Consider the following 20,100-nt stretch of genomic DNA (forward strand, 5'->3'; position numbering starts at 1 on the left):
GTCCCGAGACCTTTCACTTTTTTTTCATAATGTGGGAATTAGAATTAATTCTTGTTTACCTACTTTTATCCATGTAGGGGGGAAGACACGTCTCTACTCTGCTACTAAATTTAAAAAAAAACGAGGCCTTTGATGGAGAGGTGATAGATCAATGAAGTAACACCTTGAATTCCAGGACATTATTCAAGATTCAAAACATCATACCAACAATATATTGGACATTTACTTTTAAACTGTTTAACTTTGTATCCATCCTCTGAACCGGTCTACCTTATAAACTATTCTATAGAGGAATAGTATAAATTTTTTACGCAGATTAAAAATCTTGAGCACCTACAGACCTACACATTCTCTCTCTCTCTTAAGTATGCATGTGACTAAACATAATAAGCGAAGACTAACATAGAATTCAGCGTAACATTCAAACTTGCCTTCATACCCGCCCACACTCCAATGCATCCGTTATACTCTCCTACTACTACTACTAATCTACTATATTATTATTACTCTCTATATCTCTATCTTCTTTCTCTCTCCTATTACTCCACCTCACGCCATTACTATGAAATTTACATTTTTACATTCAGATTGAATGAAATCACTTCACTCTAATATATTTAACAAATTTAAATATATAAAAAAAGCCAGCTAAATAAAGCTTCCCTTTTTCAGACACTTAATTTTTATTTCAAAATCTTATAATTAAAAAAAAAACTACTTCATATATATACTTGTATAAACAAACAAAAAAAACTACCCATTTCACTCATTTTTTTCACCCTTCTTCCAACCCTCTTTCTCTCTCATCACTCTATCTCTATTCTCAAACAGTTCTTTCTTCGTAATAATCGATTATACAATTGTAAGCTTTCAATACTATGTATTTCTCAGATCTATATTTCTTTTTTTCAAGTTTATTAATTTATTTTTAACTTTTTTTTTGCATCTATAAACCCCACTTTTGCTATTATCGATGAACACTACAAATGAATAATTACTATCACTTTGAAGGATCAATAAATTGATCATCAATCAATCCTTCAATATTGTTAATACCCATTTCTTCTTCAAAACAAAAACTCTCTTTTTTTTAAAAAAAATTTCATCTTGTTCTTGTTTTTTCTTTTTATTGAATATATATTGATTGATAATTTTGTTCTTTTCTGGGTTTTTCTGGGTTTTTTGTTTGTTGTGAATTTGAATTGAACAGAGGTTTGATTGAATGATGGTGTAAAGTAAAGAAATTTGGTGGGTTTTTTTTGTCATATTGTATATACAACAATCAAAGAAAGTTATAAACTTTGGAGTTGAGCATGCAAATTTCTATTTCCTTGGAAAAATGACGACACAAACATTGCATAAAAAGCAGCAAATTAATGAAGATTCTTCAACAACTGTTTCTAAACCCAAAGAACGCCGTATTGTCACTTGGACTCAAGAGGTAAATAAATATTATTATATTACTATTCGTTTTTATGACGATTCATGTTAGCCGACCTCATATTATATTCGGATTAAGGCTCTGATATTGTTGTTGTTATATTATCGATCTAAGTGTAACATATGGTAATATAATAATCTAGACTAAAAATAATTTGTGTGTTGAATTTGCAGGAAGATGATATACTAAGAGAGCAAATAAGTGTACATGGCACTGAGAAGTATGATTTTTTTTTATCATTTTTTCATTGGTTGAGTATTTTCATGATTTGATTTTGGTTGTTGAATGAAATGGGTATTAATAATACTTTTATGGGTTTGTTGAAATTAATTAAAAGGTTTGATTTTTTTGGGGTCCTTGTTTTTGGTTGGCAGTTGGACGATTATTGCATCAAAATTTAAGGATAAAACGACGAGACAGTGTAGAAGAAGGTTGGTTAAATTGAAGTATTTAATTATTTACAAGTTTTTTTATTGGTCCCCTCAAAATGACTTTTTACTGTTAGATTAACAATCAGGAATTTATTCTGAAATGCTGTTTGTGATTTAAAAAGAATAAAAAATAGAATCTTATAAGTAATTATTTTTATTTTATTTTTTTTGCAGATGGTACACATATCTGAATTCTGATTTCAAAAAAGGAGGATGGTCACCTGAAGAAGATATGTTGTTATGTGAGGTAAAATTGATTTTAATGTATTTTTTATGCTTTGAATTATTTCACTGTTATGTTCAAAAAGAGTTCTGAAAATTTTGACAGTATTTTCTGCTTAAAACAGTAGTAAGATTGTAAATGTGATTGATTTAAAAGTGTTGATATAAAGGGAATATATATCTTTATTTTGTTACTCTTTATACTGTGCATTTTGGTGGAGGAACAAAAGTGAGTTACATGGAAGTGAATGTGTAACAATTAACAGTAGCTTATATGCAGGCCCAAAAGATATTTGGCAATAGATGGACTGAAATAGCCAAGGTGGTCTCTGGAAGGTATGCTATGTTGATGTCATTCTTTTTCGCGGGATTAAGGCTTTGACATTGTTGTGTTATTTTTGTGTTCGAGTTGAAGTGATGCTTATCTTGTGTTTGCAGAACGGATAATGCTGTGAAGAACCGATTCTCCACTTTGTGCAAGAAGAAAGCAAAGCGCGAAGCTTTGGCTAAGGAGAACAGTAACGCATTCATGAATGTGAATAACAAAAGGATTTTGATTGATAATGGGTGTCATTCACAAATGATGGTAAATATTGCATCACCACTTAAAAAATTGAGGTAAACTAAACAATGTTGTTGCATTGGTTTCTTTTGAAAGATTATACTAGATGATGATACTAACAGTTTCTGGTACTACAGGAGGGCACATATCCCAGATCCTGCAGAATGTGAATTGACAAAGCAGCATCTGAGACCCCCATTTGCAGTATTAGCTCAGAATATCCGCAACGTTGATAATCAACTAGTTTCTACTACTAAGGACACTTTGATCAATGGTAATGACATTTGAAAGCTACATTTTTAGAACCATTTTGTCAATTTTTTGCTGTTTAACTTTTGAATCTGTGGTAATTAACATTGACTTTTATAGCATGGTACTCTTTTTCTCATACGAATTGGAGTACTATTTGTTGCTTTGTCCATATGTTTCTTTGAATGAGAAAAATTAATCTATCAAAGCTGTAATTATAGGTGACAAGATTACAGAAGGAACGTTTCTCAGAAAGGATGATCCCAAGGTAGCTGCTTTGATGCAACAAGCTGAGCTACTTAGCTCTCTCGCACTAAAAGTGAACATGGATAACACAGACCAAAGTCTTGAGAATGCTTGGAAAGTGAGAACTCGTCCTATCCAAAATTCTCTTAAGCTTTAAACCAGGCTTGATAATCCGATGACATTGACATATGAGCATTATGCAGGTACTACAAAATTTCTTTTGTAGAAGCAAAGAGAATGAGGAGGTTACATATAAAATAGCAGACATGGATTTGCAGCTTGATGATCTCAAAGACTTGTTGGACAGTTTGAGGAGTAGCAATGAGGGGATTCAACTACAGAGGTATCAAATGAACGTAAAAGGGAATTTACAATTTAAGTTAAATAAATCAATACAAATTGTCTTATACGAAATCCTGAGCTTTTGTAGGCAACCTGATGTATACGAGTCACCAAGCAGCTCTGAGTACAGTACAGGATCAACTAACTTTTCCGGCTGTGATCAAGGAGAACAATCTCAGGCTGAGATATCCACAATGCATGATGATGTTGGAGTAGTATCACAGTCACTAAGGATATCAGATAATGTTTGCGTTGACAGGCCAGAAAACAAGCTCCTCACCTGTGCAATAACAGATCAAGGTAATCGAGTTTGAACTTTCAGGGAGGTAGAAAAATGTTCTCGTGCTGTATGTAACTAATTTGGGTAGTTAAGTTGCATAAAGTTTGAATAAGTCTTCAATGTAGTACTTTCTAAAATCCATACTGATTAATTATAGTGGTGCAAGTGACAAACTGGTGTCTTTTTGGCTTATTGATTGCAGAGTATGATTCCCCAATCCAAGTAACTCCTCTATTCAAATCTCTAGCATCTACAATACCGAGCCCACAGTTTTCAGAAAGTGTAAGCCTTCTCTTGTATTTTCTCTGTTTTAGTACACGTATACACACATTATATTTTGCTATTTGGCTTGGGTGAGATACTTGTGTTACTGAAACAAAATTTTCACTGTGACCAATTCAAGCTGCTATTTGCTAAACACAGCTCATGTGTCTTTTGATATGTTCCAGCACTATACTACTGCCGGACCTGTGGTAAAGTGATATGTCGGGATCCTCTGTGATGAGAGTAATTTGTATCACAGGCTGCTTTTAATCCTCTAGCTATACTTTTGGGTTTGTATCCACTGCGTCCACTCAGCTAGACTGTGAAAGCGAAAACATGATGAACAAATATCAACATTTCTATATCTAATTACTATCTAAAAGGTCCTAAGTGCTATGTGTGCATATTCTTAGGCTAGTGATCTGGGACAGTCCGTAAGTGTGCAGCCTTGCCAGCTAAATAGTCTAGACTTGTTGGTATACCGGGGTTGTTTCTGAAAGACTTGATCAAAAGGAGTCAAATGCTCAATTTGGTTGAGGGGTTAAGAAGATTATCACATTCTGACTGCTGTTGCAGTACAATTAGGGAGGAACTGATCTGCAAGAGTTGAAAGAAGGTTAGTGTAAAGGCGAAACTGAAATTATAGAATGAAGCATGAATACACGATAATCTGCCTTTTAGTACTCTTCTTTCAACTCACATTGCGAGTCCCTACTCCCCAGGGCAAGATTTCTGTTCGCTTGCCAACTGCAATTCTCTTCACTTCCTCCTTTTGTAGTGTGACCTTCTCCCCTAATGACTTTGTCAAACAATGACCTCTATTTTAATTGCTTGCCCTTCTTTTGGCTATCCTGAGCACCACTGGCTTCTTTCCATTTTACTAGCAATGTCAACTTGGAAATGGCTGGAATTCTACTCACTTCTATATGTTCTGTATCTTTGTTTCACAATTTGCAACGAACGCTGCATGAGTAGCCATGTGTTTCGACTTGTCTGGACTAGCCATTCTCTGTAGCACCTTTCTCCATACCTACCACCACGGTACCAACATAAATATAATGAGAAGAACAGAACAAGAAATGTTGGTGCTTAAACTCTCCCCTTCATCTTCAACCCATTACATCAAAAATGTGAAAACTTGAACTCTTCATCAGTGTCGGACTCACTAAATGGTTTCTAACTTTGGATACATCAACCCTTTTTCGTACTATGTCTAAGAGATCCTACCCAAAGTATACTTATTGAATGGTGTCAAATTAGTGGAGGACTTGGCTATTGTAAGGTAAATGAAGAGCTAGAGTATATTTTTAGAGCCACATGGAATCGCAAAAAGGGGGAAGTTAGAGCTTCATGTGCTGTGTCTACCGTCTAGGCCATTGACAAGCTATGTCTTGGACACATACAAACCTCCTATGTGATGTCAAGATCCATAATAAAACTTGTGAACCACAATGACAATTTTTCATTGCAATTTCAGCACATTGCTCACAATCTTCAGTTCGACTCAGTCTCAAGTACCAATCAGTGATCACTCTGAAATGGTCATTAAACTTCACTTTGAAAAACTTAAAAATCTATTGGAAGCCAAATTCATGCAGTCTTTTTACAAAATGACTCTTGTTATGAACTAATTCAAACTTTAGCTTAGTTTCACATTGGTTTTGATCTCATAAGTTATGCTGTGTGGAAACAAGAGAAGTGGCTTTTTTCCTTCACTTAACTTGCATAGGTCACATAACACCCAAAAGTCTTTCAGCAAGTCTTGTGTATATATGTTGGGTGTATCCTATGCAGCAGGCTTATTAACCCCATACAAAACATAATTGTCAACTTTGTAAAGAGGTAATTTTTTTGGGTTATCAGACCCTGTATATTGTATAAAAGTTTTAGTTCTTTGAATTTAGCTTTACCAAAGTTACCAGAACATCATAAATTTCTCATGTCCAACATCATAACAATCTACAATGTGATATTGAAAACATCAATGTATAGCTATGAATACTTGCTGTGAACAACACAAACTGACCACTTATAATCTGTAATATCTTTGCAGGAGAGGCACTTCCTACTGAAAACACTCGGAATTGAGTCTCCTTCTCACAACGCAATCAGCAATCCTTTGCAAGCACCACCTTGCAGAAAGGCACTTCTGCAAGGCCTTTGAACAACTCTTTTACATGAACCATCTTACAACAGATAACAACCATCCTTAATACTGTTGCCAGTTATAATATCCAGAATTTTTCCGCGGTTTTTCCAGCAAAGCAGCCACATAGGCCCGAAGTTTTTTTGAGAGGCTTTTTACGATCTGCATTTTCCAAAATCCACCATATATCGCGAATGTCATCTTTGTGCCATACCAACAAAGCAGCATTCTCTTCTCCATCAGATCAAACTATGCACGGTCTGCATCCCCTTTATTCTTTTTTTTACTGTTTTCACCTCTCAGGTTGCCTAAAAGCTTACCTTGGTGAAAATTAATTATATTGTCTATGATGTGTGTCATTCTTTTGTTTTTATGGGAGTTTCGAATTATGGGTAATTCGACTTCATTCCCAGCCAGTTTTTGGCATTCATTTGTCTTGTACAGCAACCTGCAACACATAACTTAGTTTATCCTAGAGTGTATAATCATTTATACTTGGGTATCTCATCGATCCCAAATAGATATAAGTTTAAAGGAAGAAGATTTATGGAGGATCTACCAAAAGGAATGGTAATTCTCTTTGTTTTTCTTTATTATCTTTGTGTGCAGATAATATTATTAGTATAGAATAAGCTTTTGCTCAAGTTTTTCGACTTTCCTCATTGGATGTAATGTAAACTCAAGATGATTTGAGTTGAACAAAAGAAAAAAAGGAGTCTGATTTGTGTGCAAATATGGATTTTCCTCTACTTTTATTTTTTTGTGGGATGTGCAGAAAAGAAAGGAAAATGCAACTTCATGAAGAACATAACTATTTAATCTAACTCCAAAACCCAGAAACCCAACTTCATTCCTGCATAAACTTATACAAGCACTACTTGAATATTTTCAAGGGCATTCTGTTCAAAGATTATTCATTTCAATGTATATTTTGATATATTTCTGCCGAATTCGACGAAAAAACAAAGAACGGAGAAGAGAAGTGTACTTACAGATAAGTTGAGAACATTTTGGCTGATTGAATGTTGTTCTTCTTAATGTGACTTCTCTCTCTATATCTCTCTGTGTATTGTGCTTGAAACTTGAATATTTAGTGGGGGGAAAGAAGAAGAAGAAGATGTTGAAGATTTGTTAAATTAAGTTTAGAAGATCAAAGGTTTAAAGATGGTGGAGGACAAAAATGATCATAACTAACACATAAAGTTTAAGAAGAAGGTAAAAAAAGTTGGAGGGAAGACTATACAAAATAAAGTGTACTAGTTAGAATCAACTTTTTTCCCTCTTAATCAACGGATTTATTTAAAGTTTACAAGTATATGTATGTGAAAATTACTTGTTTTGACCTTTGCTTTTGTTAGAGGATTGTGATATTTGAGGGGTAAGGTGGTAATTTAGGTGCTTTTGATAGTGTGCTGATTGTGGCATGCAACGTCGGTTGCTTATGTATGGGACCCAACTCTTCAATTGTCTAGTGTCAAATTCAATACCTAATTGTTAGTATTAATTATGTCCCGACATTTTGGTTGTGATTTGTAAGTAGTGACAAATTTATTCTTGATGCAAATGAGAACCAAAAAGATACCTAAAAGGAGTAAACAATAATTCAGTATATGTAGATAGGAATATGCTAATATTGTTTCTTTAATAAGGTAGTTAAAATTTCTTGCAAATTGTGGAAGAATATGGCAAATTGTCAATATTGTTTTTTCAATAAGGTAAGTAGAAATTCCTTGCAAATAAGTTAGGCGAGACTAAATTTCATAATATTTGAAATTGGAGGTGATGTCAATAACAATATGTCATAATATCACATGTTGCTCACTAATATGTCAATATATGTCATGTGGTCCATCATAATAAAATTAAAAGTGACGATAGATAATAAAATTAGAAATGAATGTAGACATTTATATTTGTTCCTTTTTTAAAAAAAGAACTCGAATGACTATCTTTCCTTGTTGATTTGATTTTAGCACAAAGGACTAGTGGAGGATATTTCAAAAATGGTTATCATTGGACAATTAACTTGCTTATAGATTTTGATCATCTCGACTCTCGAGGGTTTTGATTTCTGACATAGGTTGTATGTCTGATCATGAGCAACAATAATGATCTCTACTACACATGTTTAGATCTAGATGTTTTTCTATAAGAGCTCATTTGTCGAAAAGAATAGAATCAATAGTGTGGTAGAAATTGTCCATGAGTAAACATGAATGTAATTAAGTAGCATTAATTAAGATTTAACTAGAGTTAATAGAGATTTAATTAGCATTAATTAGATTAATTAGCGATTATTTGGAATAATTAAATTGATCTGGCTTTAATGACTAATACAAACTTGACACCATTAGCAATTAAGAAGCATTTTATCTAAATCTTAGAGACACTTGAATACTTGATGCATTTTTCAAATTACAGGGTACTCCATAAAATTTGAAAAGCTCAAGGGTACCAGGTAAAAAAAAATTATGTTAATTCAAGAAGCAAGAGATTCTCACAAAATCAAGAAGAGAGACTAAATGTTTGTGGAGGAAAACCATAGCTGACGAACGTAAGGTTCACATACTAAAGAATTATTTTCCCTATTTGGAGTTTTCCCCATTTTTGTCCCACAAATGAGGGTACCTATTCCTTAACAGTAGCACTAGACTTTATACATGCTAATAATCGAGATTAATTCTACTCTTTTTCAGAAATGAGTAGAACAATTAGTTTTGAAGTTTACACATGAGCATAAATTCTACTATCTAATTATAAACAATGAATTATGAACGTATTGGAAGGAGTAGAATGTGAACCAAGCCCATCTAAGGCCTAAGCCCTGTTGTGTTTACTATCTATTATAGTTCTCTCTAACAGTATGATGTAATAGGGCATTACCTTGTTTTTAACTAAATATCTTTCTAGGATCTGTGCAAATATGTTATTTAAACAAGAAACATATAGGGTGTAAATGGTTATTTAAACCAAATACAACCCTGATGGTAGCATAGAAAGAAACAAAGCCAGGCTTGTTGTCCTCGAAAATAAACAAAAATATAGGATTGACTATGAAGAGACATTTGCTCCAGTGGCAAAAATGGCCATTGTGAGGTCCTTCCTGGCTATGTATGTAGTCAAGGCTTGACATGTTCACCAGATGGATGTGAAAAATGCCTTCTTGCATAGTGATCTGCAAGAAGTGGTCTATATAAAAACTACCCCTAGGGTACCTTGGGCTTGGTTACAGGATCAGAACTGTATCTGAGGCAGAACTTATTCCTGAATCTACTAGTCAAATGTGTGCAAACTTCTTAAATCTCTTTATGGGCTCAAGCAAGCTCCAAGGTAATATTTTACCAAGTTATTGAGTGAGGCTCCAATACACTTGTCCTTTAAGCAGTCCAAATGTGACTATCCATTATTCACTAAGGTGACTGGTGCGTCATTTGTTTCCATATTAGTCTATGCGGATGACCTTCTCATAGTAGGCAATGATCTTTCTCGTATTCAAGACACAAAGTTGTCTCTTACTAAAAAATTTCACATGAAAGACCTAGGTGAATTAAGATATTTCCTAGGCATTGAAGTGGATAGAACTGCTTCTGAGATTTTTCTATCTCAAAGAAAGTTCATGATTGATCTTCTACATCATTATAAAATGCAGAATTGCAAGCCTTTGCATATTCCTATGGACTCTCACTTGAAGCTCACTACTGACATTTGAGGTCCTCTACCTGATGCAACTTACCAATAGCTTATTGGTAAGCTAATGATCTATCTTACCCTAACAAGGCATGACATTGTTTATCCTATACATATATATGCTCAGTCAATTCATGCACAAACCGACCACAGTTCACCTTCAAGCTGCAAAGAGGGTCCTTAGATACTTGTCAGGTTCAACTAATCAAGGCATCTTACTTGCTTCTTCTTCTACTGCTCGTCTAATAATTAAGTGCTTAATGTGATAGTGATTGGGTTGGTTGTCCTATCACTAGAAGATCTACTTCAGGATCTTGTATCATGATTGGTTACTATCCCATCTCATGGAAAAGCAAGATGCAATCCGTAGTTGTCAGGTCCTCTACCGAGGCAGAGTATAGGTCCATGGCCCCCACTATCTTTGAGGTCATATGGCTCAAGTCAAGGACGACCTTGGCCTTACTCATCTAAGCCTAATCCCTATATTCTATGACAACTAGACTGCATTAGCCATCTTTGCCAAACATGTTCACCATGAGAAGACTAAACACGTTAACATAGATTGTCACTTCATAAGATACAAAGCTTGAGATCGAAGGTGTCATTTCCCCCACTTACATCCCATCTTCCAAGCAATTTGCTGATGTATTCACTAAACAACTTTTCGTTAAGCAATAACAAGCTCTACTGAACAAGTTGGGAGTTTCTCAACCCGCACTCACAACTTGAGGGGTAGAATGTAAACCAGGCCCATCTAAGCCATGTGTTTACTATGTATTATAGTTCTCTCTAGCAGTATTATGTAATAGGGGCATTACCTTGTTTTTAACAAAATATTCTTCTAAGATTATTTGCCTTGTATTAGTTACTAATCAATTGAAACTCTTACGTTTTTTCACCATCATCTTATACATTGATTACATTCCACAAACCAGTTGACGAGGAGAAGAGAAATAAATCTCTGAAATGATGAATGTTTCCAATTTGGAGGAGATCGAAGTATTGGAGTAACATACTTTACTAAACTACTTAAGTATTAGAAAGTTATCAGAACTTTAATCTGTCTATATGATTGCATTTTTTGAATTCTTAGGGTTTTTTTGTGTGTTGATGTGTAAGTCAAAGCTTCATTATATGAGGAAGCCACATATAGTCCTTTAGACTCTAGTTGACCATTGTTTATTCTTTAATGATACTTTATATATTCCATTACAAAAATGATTATCCATTTTAATCATGTTAGCTTGAGCACAAGTTTTAATATGGGACTAATTTGAGCAATTGTTGTATACTTTTATTATTTTATTTTGTTTTTTCTATTTAAAAAAAATCAAATCAGGAAGAGCAAAAAGTAAAGAAGGGAGTATTTCAGTCACTGAAAATAAATCTTTTATTTTTATGATAAAAAATAAATAACGACCACAATGATATAGAAGAAATTTAATTATAAATCTTATATAACACCCTCTTAAAACTTTGTCAATTTCATTAAATGCTACACGTTTGAAAAAATCCATAAAGTAACACTTTACACATATGCCAAAATTCCTCTTATAAGCATATTTATTTTCTCTCCTATAAAGGCTACAATACAAACGGAGACAACCCCAAAAAAGGCCCACAAGTTATTAGCCAATGCAACTCCTCCACTCACCATAAAAGGATAAAAATATAAGGTAAAGATAAATGCTAAATATGAAGTTCTAAATACACCAAAATGGCAATATGTGAAATAGATAATCGGTCGATGTGGCTCCACATCCAGTGCATGCCTTATAGCTATAGACACATAATCTCATATTCACAATTTAGATAACTACTACGTTTTTTATTCTTCTACTATGTCACTCTTCCACGTTTGTAGCACACTTATATTTTGCGTTTTAATACATTTTTTCAAAGTAATTATATTAAAAGTATTGAGATTTGAATATATATATTTTTATATATATATAACACTAACTTAGAATGTATCCGTTTCATTTTACGTGAGTGGTAATGATTACAACAACTTTCAGTTTTTGCCGCGTTCAGTCTTCCACTCTTTCTCTCTCCAAATAACTTCTCTCTCCTCTGATTACTTCTCTATCCTAATAGTGTATTTTTGAAATGATATAATGTATTTTGAAATAATAGTGTATTTTAAAAGGATATAGTGTATGTTGACATGATCGTGTTTTGTTGAGTTTTTTGGCACGAGTGTTTTGCATGATATGGTGTGTATTGACATGATATAGTGTATTTTGAAATGAAATAGTGTGTTTTGACATGATCGTGTTTTGATGAGTTTTTTTTGGCATGAGAGTGTTGCATGATATAGTGTGTTTTGGTATGATATAGTGTATTTTGAAATGATATAGTGTAGTTTATTTGTATAGTACACAAAATTATCATAATCGATCGTTATAGTGTTGACATTGTTATAACAGACGTGAGATAAGAGACAAATAATCGAATGTAAAACAATGAAAAACGCACAACAAATTTACGTGGTTCACTAATTTGGCTACGTCCACAGGCAGAGAGAGAATATTTTATTATGTGAGGAAAATCATATTATATACAGAGAGAATTAGACTTAACTCGTAGTCTAAAACAATTAGGTTAATAACCTATTTATACCCCCGCATCAAAAATGCGTTTTCGCGTTAAAACGGGCCACCACCCGATCGGGTCGGGCAACATCCGTCCTATCGAGCGATAATTTCCCAAACCCCATACTACACGCGAGTCCGATCGGGCGACCACGCCCGGTCGTTATTCGCTGAGGCACCCAATCGGACGAACACGCCCAACGCCATCGGGCGCCCTCTAAAACCAAAACTGCTGACAAATTCGTCTCAAGCCCCGATCGGCCTGCTCTGCCCGACCCGACCGGACAAACCTGCAAACTTGCCTTTTCGACGCATTTCGTCGAACAGATTCAAGGCACTATTCTTACAGACATGATAGTGTATTTTGACATGATATAGTGTATGTTTGTTCTAAACAACTATTTTTGTTAAAATTTTAGAGTGAGAGAATCTGATTGAATTGAGAGAAATTCGCGGATTTTGGAAAGTGGAAGTGACTAGTTTGTAGCGGGGCACATGTCTGGACCTGGTGCACAGTATTTTTAATGTGAACCGAGTCCATGCGAAACGGATTGCAAGATCTGATATAACTATATTTTCCTAATTTATAAATGAAATAAAATGGTCAAATTGAAGCTAATATGTAAATAGTATCAAAAGTCATATGGATAAAAAAAAAACGCAAGAAATAGCACTTAGCTATTTACCCAATGTTTAAAAAAAAAAATGAGAGGACCGGTAGTCACTCCAATAATTCGTCCCCTATAAATTGTGAAACCAAGTTCAATGCAATATACCATCTAAACACATAATAAAGCATATCATTCTTCTGAGAGTGTGATTCATATTATGGCTTTCAACAGCTTTTTCAAGCTTGTGATATGTGGAGCAGTGCTCTTGCTTGCTATATCAGGTATACGCCTAAACTCTTTTGTGTTTTGATAATAAAGTAGATTAGTTGGTGTAATGGTTTTCGTCTTCAATACCACCAACTCATCAAGGCACCAATCATTACATATCATATAAATTTTAAAATTTATTTTTTTTCTTGTTCTTATTTTCCTTTGTTCCTTTTATATTTTCTAGTTGGAATCTTTTTAAAACAAAAAGAAAAGTTAAATTAGAAACCCAAAAAGAAAGAGGGAGTATGACAATATATACATACGAGTACTTTGTACTGCCTTCGTCGGGTTAAATATATACATATATACGTACGATAATTCATCGCATTAACCTCTTTGTGCTATTTTTATAGATGTTACACTTGCTAGGAAAGATGTGATGATGTTTGGAGTACCAAATAATGTGGTAGAACCAAGGACCACGATTCAACAATACTTGATGTTTGAAGACCAAATCTCAAAGCTACTCAGAACATCGCAAGGAATAGTGGGTGTAACTAGCAAACAAGTCATTCCTTGCGATAGTACTGCAGATTGTGCACCAGATGAACGGTGCGAATCAGGGGAATGTGTTTACGTCGGATTACGTTGATAAATTGTAAGGAAATTAAATTACGTACAGCAGGGCGCAGATATGATGTAACAGATTCAACTTTTTAATCGTAGTTCTTACTATATATGTTTATGTTGTTCTATTAATGTATATAAGATCCTGCTGTTAGCCTGTACCTTTGTTGTTAATTTGGATTGGAGTTCCTACTTATATATGTGAAATAAAAAATGTACGTTTGTTGTTTGTATTGGAGCTTGGATATGATTGGGGATTACAATGGAATTCGTTGCTTTTTCTGGGACCAAAAAGTTTGTCATTCCTCTCTTAATTAATGTACAATTTCCCGATGTCAAAAAAAAAAAGTTTGCCCTTAGTAATAAAAACTATCCAGTTAAGGAAACTTCAACACATCACTCTCATAGTGCATCTCACTAAATGGATTATTTAAAAAGACGGTCTAATTTTAGTATAAAAGTAGATCTAGTCACTAAATGGATTATTAAAAAAGACGGTCTAATTTTAGTATAAAAGTAGATCTAGTCACTAAATGGATTATTAAAAAAGACGGTCTAATTTTAGTATAAAAGTAGATCTACTTACTAAATGGATTAAACTAGTCACCGAAAGAAATTAACTTAGTCACTATTAGGTTAATTCTGTTTTAAATATTGGGCTTACCATTGCCTAATTTTAATTTAAAAAATAGGCGGCCTCTTACAAGACAAACTCCTCACATGAATCATAGCGATGATCAAGCTTAATTAATCATTTTCTTATTATTTTTATACATATCTTTGACCCTTTGTAAATTCCTATTATATAAGTTAAGAGGAAGATGTGGTGTCCCTTCTTGAAAATACTTATATACAGTTAATCTCACGAAAAATAATAAAGAAAAGATTTTATTAATTCTTTCCTCATTTAATAATATGGGTTATAAGAAAAGTTCTACATTACTAAAAAGTACATATAGATGTGTAAAAAGAGGAATAAACTCACAATTGAAAATATAAATTGATGATTAAATCAATTTTCAAATAATTATGAAAACAAAGATTTACATAGATTCTTACTATCTAAACTCTCAGTTGCAATAACAATTTCAAATAACATGCATTAACAAACCATAAAAGAATTGAGAAACTTGGAGAATATTCATTGTTTTTATTTTTTAGGACTCACAATTAGTTGGGATAATACATAATTAAAGAGATAAACATACAACATTAGATAATATCACTTTATAAATTTTTTTTATTGAAGCACTACTCACCATAGTATGCCTAAAAACCTCAATTATCCGGTGAAATTAAATTGAATTACTACTCACAAAATATGCCTATAAAATTTATGTATTTTTAAATAAATAAATAATATAACCTAGATCAATGTTTGAAATAAGGAGAGTTGTTAAATATTCTACCTAATACTCCCTCCGTTTCCTAAAGATCTTCCCTCTTTCCGTTTAAGTGTGTTTCCAAAAGATTTTCCCTCTTTTACTTTATTCCTTATTTGGATTTTTTTTTTCCTTTTTTACCCTCTCATGTCCCTATCATATGGTCTACCATTTCATTATTAATTCAATTTTACTCCATTTCTCTCTCCTACTTTAACCCCTTTTATTTGTTTATTTATCTTACCCCTTTCTCTCTCCTACTTTACCCACCCCATACCCCAGACAAATGGATCCTCCTTGGTATCTGTAGGAACAGTAAAAAGGAAGATATTTAGGAAACGGAGGAAGTACAAGATAACATATCCTATCTCGACATAGTCTTTTCTGGAAAATATTATTACTCTTTACACTAGAGCAATGCAACTAAAACATCCCAACGGTCATCAATATATTCACCATAGATATTACACTCTTGAGTTAGTTTTTAACACTTTTTGATGTTACTATTAATATTAATATACTGTTGCACGCACCACGTGCATATATAGTGCTAGTTATCTTTACCTAATTAAATTACTTACCTAGTTTTAGCTGATATCTTGTATATAATATTCTGTAGAATATTCCTTGTAATTGTGTATAATTAGGGGTGTGCACGGCTACCTGGCCGGACCAGGACTAGTTGGACCGGCGAACCAAAATCTGGGATTTTCTTGGACCGGGACCAGAATTTTTATGGTCTGGTCCGATTTTGAACCTATTGAACCCATAATTCATATTTTAAATTTTTTAAAAAAAAATCACTAGTTACCCCTGTGGTATTTCAAAATTCATGGTGCATCCATGTTGTTTAAAAAATGCACTAGTTAACTTTACTATTTCAATAAAATGTATCATGAAATGCCCTTAATGACTAACGTTGTTAAGTTTCCGTTCAGTTTTATTTACCAATTTGTCAATATTAACCCCTAAAGCTAACCCCTAAATCCGAATCCTAACCCCCTAACCCTCCCCCCACCCCAGCAGCCCACCTCCCCACCCTCCCACTCAGCCCGCCCTCCCCCACCTTGCAATAAAAGTCATAAAATTCCTTTTGCTCATTCTACTATTTTTCCTACTGCTCCTTTACAATATGTTCACACTGGTGTATGGACCTCCCCTCTCCACTCCCTTGATGGTCACAAATACTACATTATTTTGTAGACCAATTTTCTAAATATGTATGATTTTATCCCCTCGAAAAGAAGTCCGACACTATCCAAATATTTATTCAATTCAAAGCTCATATTGAAATTTTTTTCAAGTTCCAATAATTCATAGATATAGTGACAATGGTAGGGAATATGCAGTCTTGCATGACTATCTCACCATTAACGGAATTTCCCATCTCACCACCCCCCCCCCTCATCAACACAATAGATACCCGAACGACGATATTGACATATAGTTGAAACAGGGCTCACATTACTCCATCATGCCTTTAAGCCCTTAGAACTATGGACTTATGCCTTCACCATTATTGTCTACTTAATCAACCTCCTTCCTACGCATACTCTACAAAATTCTTCCTCGTATCTTACACTCTTAAAAAAATCCCCCAGCTACTCCAAGCTTCGGACCTTTGGATACTTATGTTACCTATAGTTAAAACCATATACCAAATGTTGGGTATATGGGTTCATATGAGGCTCAATGGGGTGTATGGGGTGTGGAGAAAGGTTGCGTCGAAGGAAAACAAAGAAGGAATTGAAATCGCGGCTCGGCACGAGTGGTGCGCCCGCACACAAATGGGGTGCGCCCGCACTATGTTCGTTGGATTTCTTCGTCAGGAGGCAGAAGCTTTGGTGCTCCCGCACGCGTTGGATGTGCGCCCGCACATCGAGGTGGTGCGCCCGCACCAATAGTAGGTGCGCCCGCACCAATAGTAGGTGCGCCCGCACCTATCGGGCAAAACGCGGTTTTTCCGTTTTTCGATTAATGAGGGTATAAATAGGTGCCCTAATTACGATTAATGTAATTCTTCATCTTTAACACATATTTTGAGAGAGAAAAAGCTTTAGAGAGAGCTCTTGAGTGCTTTTGTAATCTCTATCAAAACATTCATTGATTCCTAGTGCAGATTCGTGGTTTTTCTCCCAGTTCTTGGGTTTCCACGTAAAAAGTTTCTAGTGTGATTTTCCTGCTTTCTTATTTGATATTCTATTATTGTTTGCTATTATTTCTAGATTGATAGTCAATAGAACTTACAAGTGGTATCAAGAGCTAGGTTTGATTATTGTCTAGATCTAGAATAATTAACAATGGAGGATTCAAAGATTAGAATTGAGAAGTTTGATGGGACAGATTTTGGATATTGGAAGATGCAGATAGAGGACATCTTATATCAGAAGAATCTGTATCAACCTTTGACTAATAAGCCTGCTGACATGGAAGAGGCTAAATGGAAGGTACTGGATAGGCAGGCACTAGCGGTGGTGAGATTGACATTGGCTCGGACTGTGGCTTTCAATGTCAAGGACATCAAAACAACGGCTGGACTGATCAAAGCTCTGTCAGATATGTATGAGAAGCCCTCGGCTATGAATAAGGTATATCTGATGCGCCGTTTATTTGATTTAGAGATGAATAATGGTAGTTCTGCTGCTGAACATATTAATGAATTTAATTCTATAATAAGTCAGTTATCGTCTGTTAATATTGCTTTTGAGGATGAAGTGAAAGCTTTAATTTTGTTGTCCTCTTTACCTACTGCTTGGGAAACTGTTGTTACTGCTGTGAGTAATTCCTCTGGTAAAGAGAAATTGGTTTATGATGTTGTCCGTGATCTTATTTTGAGTGAGAGCATTCGAAGGAAAGAGAGTGGAGAATCATCTGGAGCTACAGTGCAGAGGTAGAGGGAGGGGAAAACAAAAGGGAAAAGGGAAGAGTTCACAAGGGAGATCAAAATCAAGGGGGCGAAGTAAGTCTAAGGGCAGAACAAATTTTACCTGTTGGAATTGTGGTGAGAAGGGTCATCCAAAGAGGGATTGTCCACATCCCAAGAAGAAGGGTGGAAAATCTGATCATAATGAGAAACAGGAGGATAGTGATAACTCATCGATATTTTCTGCATCGAATGAGATTGAGGATGCTCTGGTTTTGAGTGTTGATAGTTCTATAGAGTCGTGGATCCTAGATTCGGGGGCATCATTTCATTCTTCACCTATGAAGGAGCTATTTCAGGACTTCAAGGCAAAGAAGTTAGGAAAGGTCCATCTTGCTGATGATAAGACCTTGGATATAATGGGGAAGGGAGATGTGATTGTCAGGACTACGAATGGAGGAACTTTAAAACTGCATGATGTTAGGTACATTCCAGGCCTAGCAAAGAATCTGATTTCTGTGAGTCAACTGGACTCAAGTGGCTACAAAACTGTGTTCTGTGAGGGAAAGTGGAAGATTTCCAAAGGTTCCATGATTTTGGCTAGAGGTACTAAGATGGGAACCTTATACACTATTGCAGGGTGTACAGACATGATTGGTGCAGCTACGGTAGATGAGACAAGTTATGGCATACTAGACTTGGTCATATGGGTGAGAAGGGGATGAAGATTTTAGCTTCAAGTGGCAAGTTGTCAGGGTTGAAATCAGTTGACATGGAATTTTGTGAGAGTTGTGTTTATGGCAAGCAGAAAAAGGTGACTTTCACAAAAGCCAAGAAGGATTGAAAACTGAGAAGCTAGAATTGGTGCACACTGACTTGTGGGGTCCTCACCAGTCAGATCCCTTGGAGGCTCACGGTATTTTGTTACTTTCATTGATGACTACAGCAGGAAGTGTGGGTCTACTTCATGAAGAAGAAATCTGAACTTCATGAAACTTTCAAGAAGTGGAAAGCTGAGGTCGAAAATCAGACTGGTAGGAAGATTAAGTGCATTAAGTCTGATAATGGAGGTGAGTATGAGTTGACAGAGTACACAAAACTCTGTAAGGAGAACGGCATAATTCTGAAGAGGACAGTTCCAGGGAAACCTCGACAGAATGGAGTTGCAGAGAGGATGAACAGGACATTGACTGAGAGGGCTAGATGTATGAGGTTGCATGCAGGGCTACCTAAGACTTCTGGGCAGATTCAGTTAGCACAGCAGCTTATTTGATCAACAGAGGACCATCTGTACCTTTGGAGTTCAATTGCCAGAGAGGTTTGGAGTGGAAGGAGGTAAATCTTACTTTTCTAAAACTATTTGGTTGTGTTGCATATGTTCAATCTGAAAACGTGACAAGTTAGACCCAAAAGCCGTTAAATGTTATTTTATTGGGTATGGTTCTGAGAAGTATGGATATCGATGTTGGGAACCAAAAGGAGGAATTTTGAGACACTGTGATGTCACATTTGATGAGACTAAGCTGTATAAGGATGTATTTGGTGACAAATCTGAGATTACTGAAGCAGTGGGAGTTCAGGAGAAGGAGATTGTGGAGATAGGTGGCATTGATGTTAGGGATGTACTGTTCCAGAATTGGGTGAGCAACATAGAGATGAAGTTCACACTCCTGCAGGGTCTGATTCTGAGGAGTCAGATATCTCACAGCCTGGAAATTCAGAGGATACAATTGTCATACAACCAAGAGGCTCCAGTTCTAGTACAGGAAGAATTGTCTCTCAAGTTGACTTGAGAAAATCCGCAAGGGTGTCCAAAACACCTGTTCGATATTCACCTTCTATGTATTATTTGTTACTAACTGATGCAGGTGAACCAGAATCATACAAGGAAGCAATAAATTCGACAGATTCATCTAAGTGGGAGTTAGCCATGAAAGATGAGA

The 20,100-nt window shown here is 35.1% G+C and overlaps 2 protein-coding genes and 1 long non-coding RNA gene across 7 annotated transcripts; 2 read left to right on the top strand and 1 right to left on the bottom strand.

Annotated features, from left to right (window-relative positions):
* The first annotated feature begins 500 nt into the window (after window positions 1-500).
* On the top strand, window positions 501-6,916 carry LOC104897953 (hypothetical protein). Of its 4 annotated transcripts, XM_010684932.4 has the most exons (13): window positions 517-862; window positions 1,211-1,441; window positions 1,615-1,661; window positions 1,816-1,872; window positions 2,047-2,119; window positions 2,375-2,430; window positions 2,533-2,712; window positions 2,794-2,930; window positions 3,127-3,269; window positions 3,355-3,494; window positions 3,582-3,793; window positions 3,976-4,055; window positions 6,091-6,916. In XM_010684932.4, exons 2-13 carry the CDS (start codon window positions 1,340-1,342, stop codon window positions 6,199-6,201), a joined length of 1,338 nt encoding a protein of 445 aa, XP_010683234.1. In that variant the 5' UTR covers window positions 517-862; window positions 1,211-1,339; the 3' UTR covers window positions 6,202-6,916. The 4 variants fall into 4 exon arrangements, with proteins under 4 accessions (XP_048501829.1, XP_048501828.1, XP_010683234.1 ...); XM_048645872.2 differs by having other exon boundaries at window positions 501-862; window positions 1,289-1,441; window positions 3,355-3,793; XM_048645871.2 differs by having other exon boundaries at window positions 502-862; window positions 3,355-3,793.
* LOC104897952 (uncharacterized) lies at window positions 3,459-7,463 on the bottom strand. 2 transcript variants are annotated; one of them, XR_008969782.1, is made up of 4 exons: window positions 7,176-7,463; window positions 6,064-6,631; window positions 4,738-5,067; window positions 3,459-4,634 (listed from the first exon to the last, which is right to left on the bottom strand). It is a non-coding gene; the product is annotated as an uncharacterized LOC104897952 (long non-coding RNA). The 2 variants fall into 2 exon arrangements; XR_002040351.3 differs by having other exon boundaries at window positions 3,459-5,067; window positions 7,176-7,461.
* A 5,731-nt stretch (window positions 7,464-13,194) lies between these two features.
* On the top strand, window positions 13,195-14,145 carry LOC104897954 (hypothetical protein). The gene is made up of 2 exons (XM_010684933.4): window positions 13,195-13,356; window positions 13,699-14,145. Exons 1-2 carry the CDS (start codon window positions 13,293-13,295, stop codon window positions 13,935-13,937), a joined length of 303 nt encoding a protein of 100 aa, XP_010683235.1. The 5' UTR covers window positions 13,195-13,292; the 3' UTR covers window positions 13,938-14,145.
* Window positions 14,146-20,100: the final 5,955 nt, after the last annotated feature.

This window comes from Beta vulgaris, chromosome 6, assembly GCF_026745355.1.
Source record: "Beta vulgaris subsp. vulgaris cultivar EL10 chromosome 6, EL10.2, whole genome shotgun sequence".
In the NCBI taxonomy this organism is placed as follows: Eukaryota; Viridiplantae; Streptophyta; class Magnoliopsida; order Caryophyllales; family Amaranthaceae; genus Beta; species Beta vulgaris.

What these genes read in the sequence shown, in the direction of transcription:
- LOC104897953 (XM_048645872.2), top strand. Translation starts at nt 1,340, where the DNA reads ATGACGACACAAACATTGCATAAAAAGCAGCAAATTAATGAAGATTCT. An exon ending in ACGAGACAGTGTAGAAGAAG is followed by an intron (nt 1,873 to 2,046) that starts GTTGGTTAAATT and finishes TTTTTTTTGCAG; the next exon opens with ATGGTACACATATCTGAATT. An exon ending in TAAGGACACTTTGATCAATG is followed by an intron (nt 2,931 to 3,126) that starts GTAATGACATTT and finishes CTGTAATTATAG; the next exon opens with GTGACAAGATTACAGAAGGA.
- LOC104897954 (XM_010684933.4), top strand. Translation starts at nt 13,293, where the DNA reads ATGGCTTTCAACAGCTTTTTCAAGCTTGTGATATGTGGAGCAGTGCTC. An exon ending in GCTCTTGCTTGCTATATCAG is followed by an intron (nt 13,357 to 13,698) that starts GTATACGCCTAA and finishes CTATTTTTATAG; the next exon opens with ATGTTACACTTGCTAGGAAA.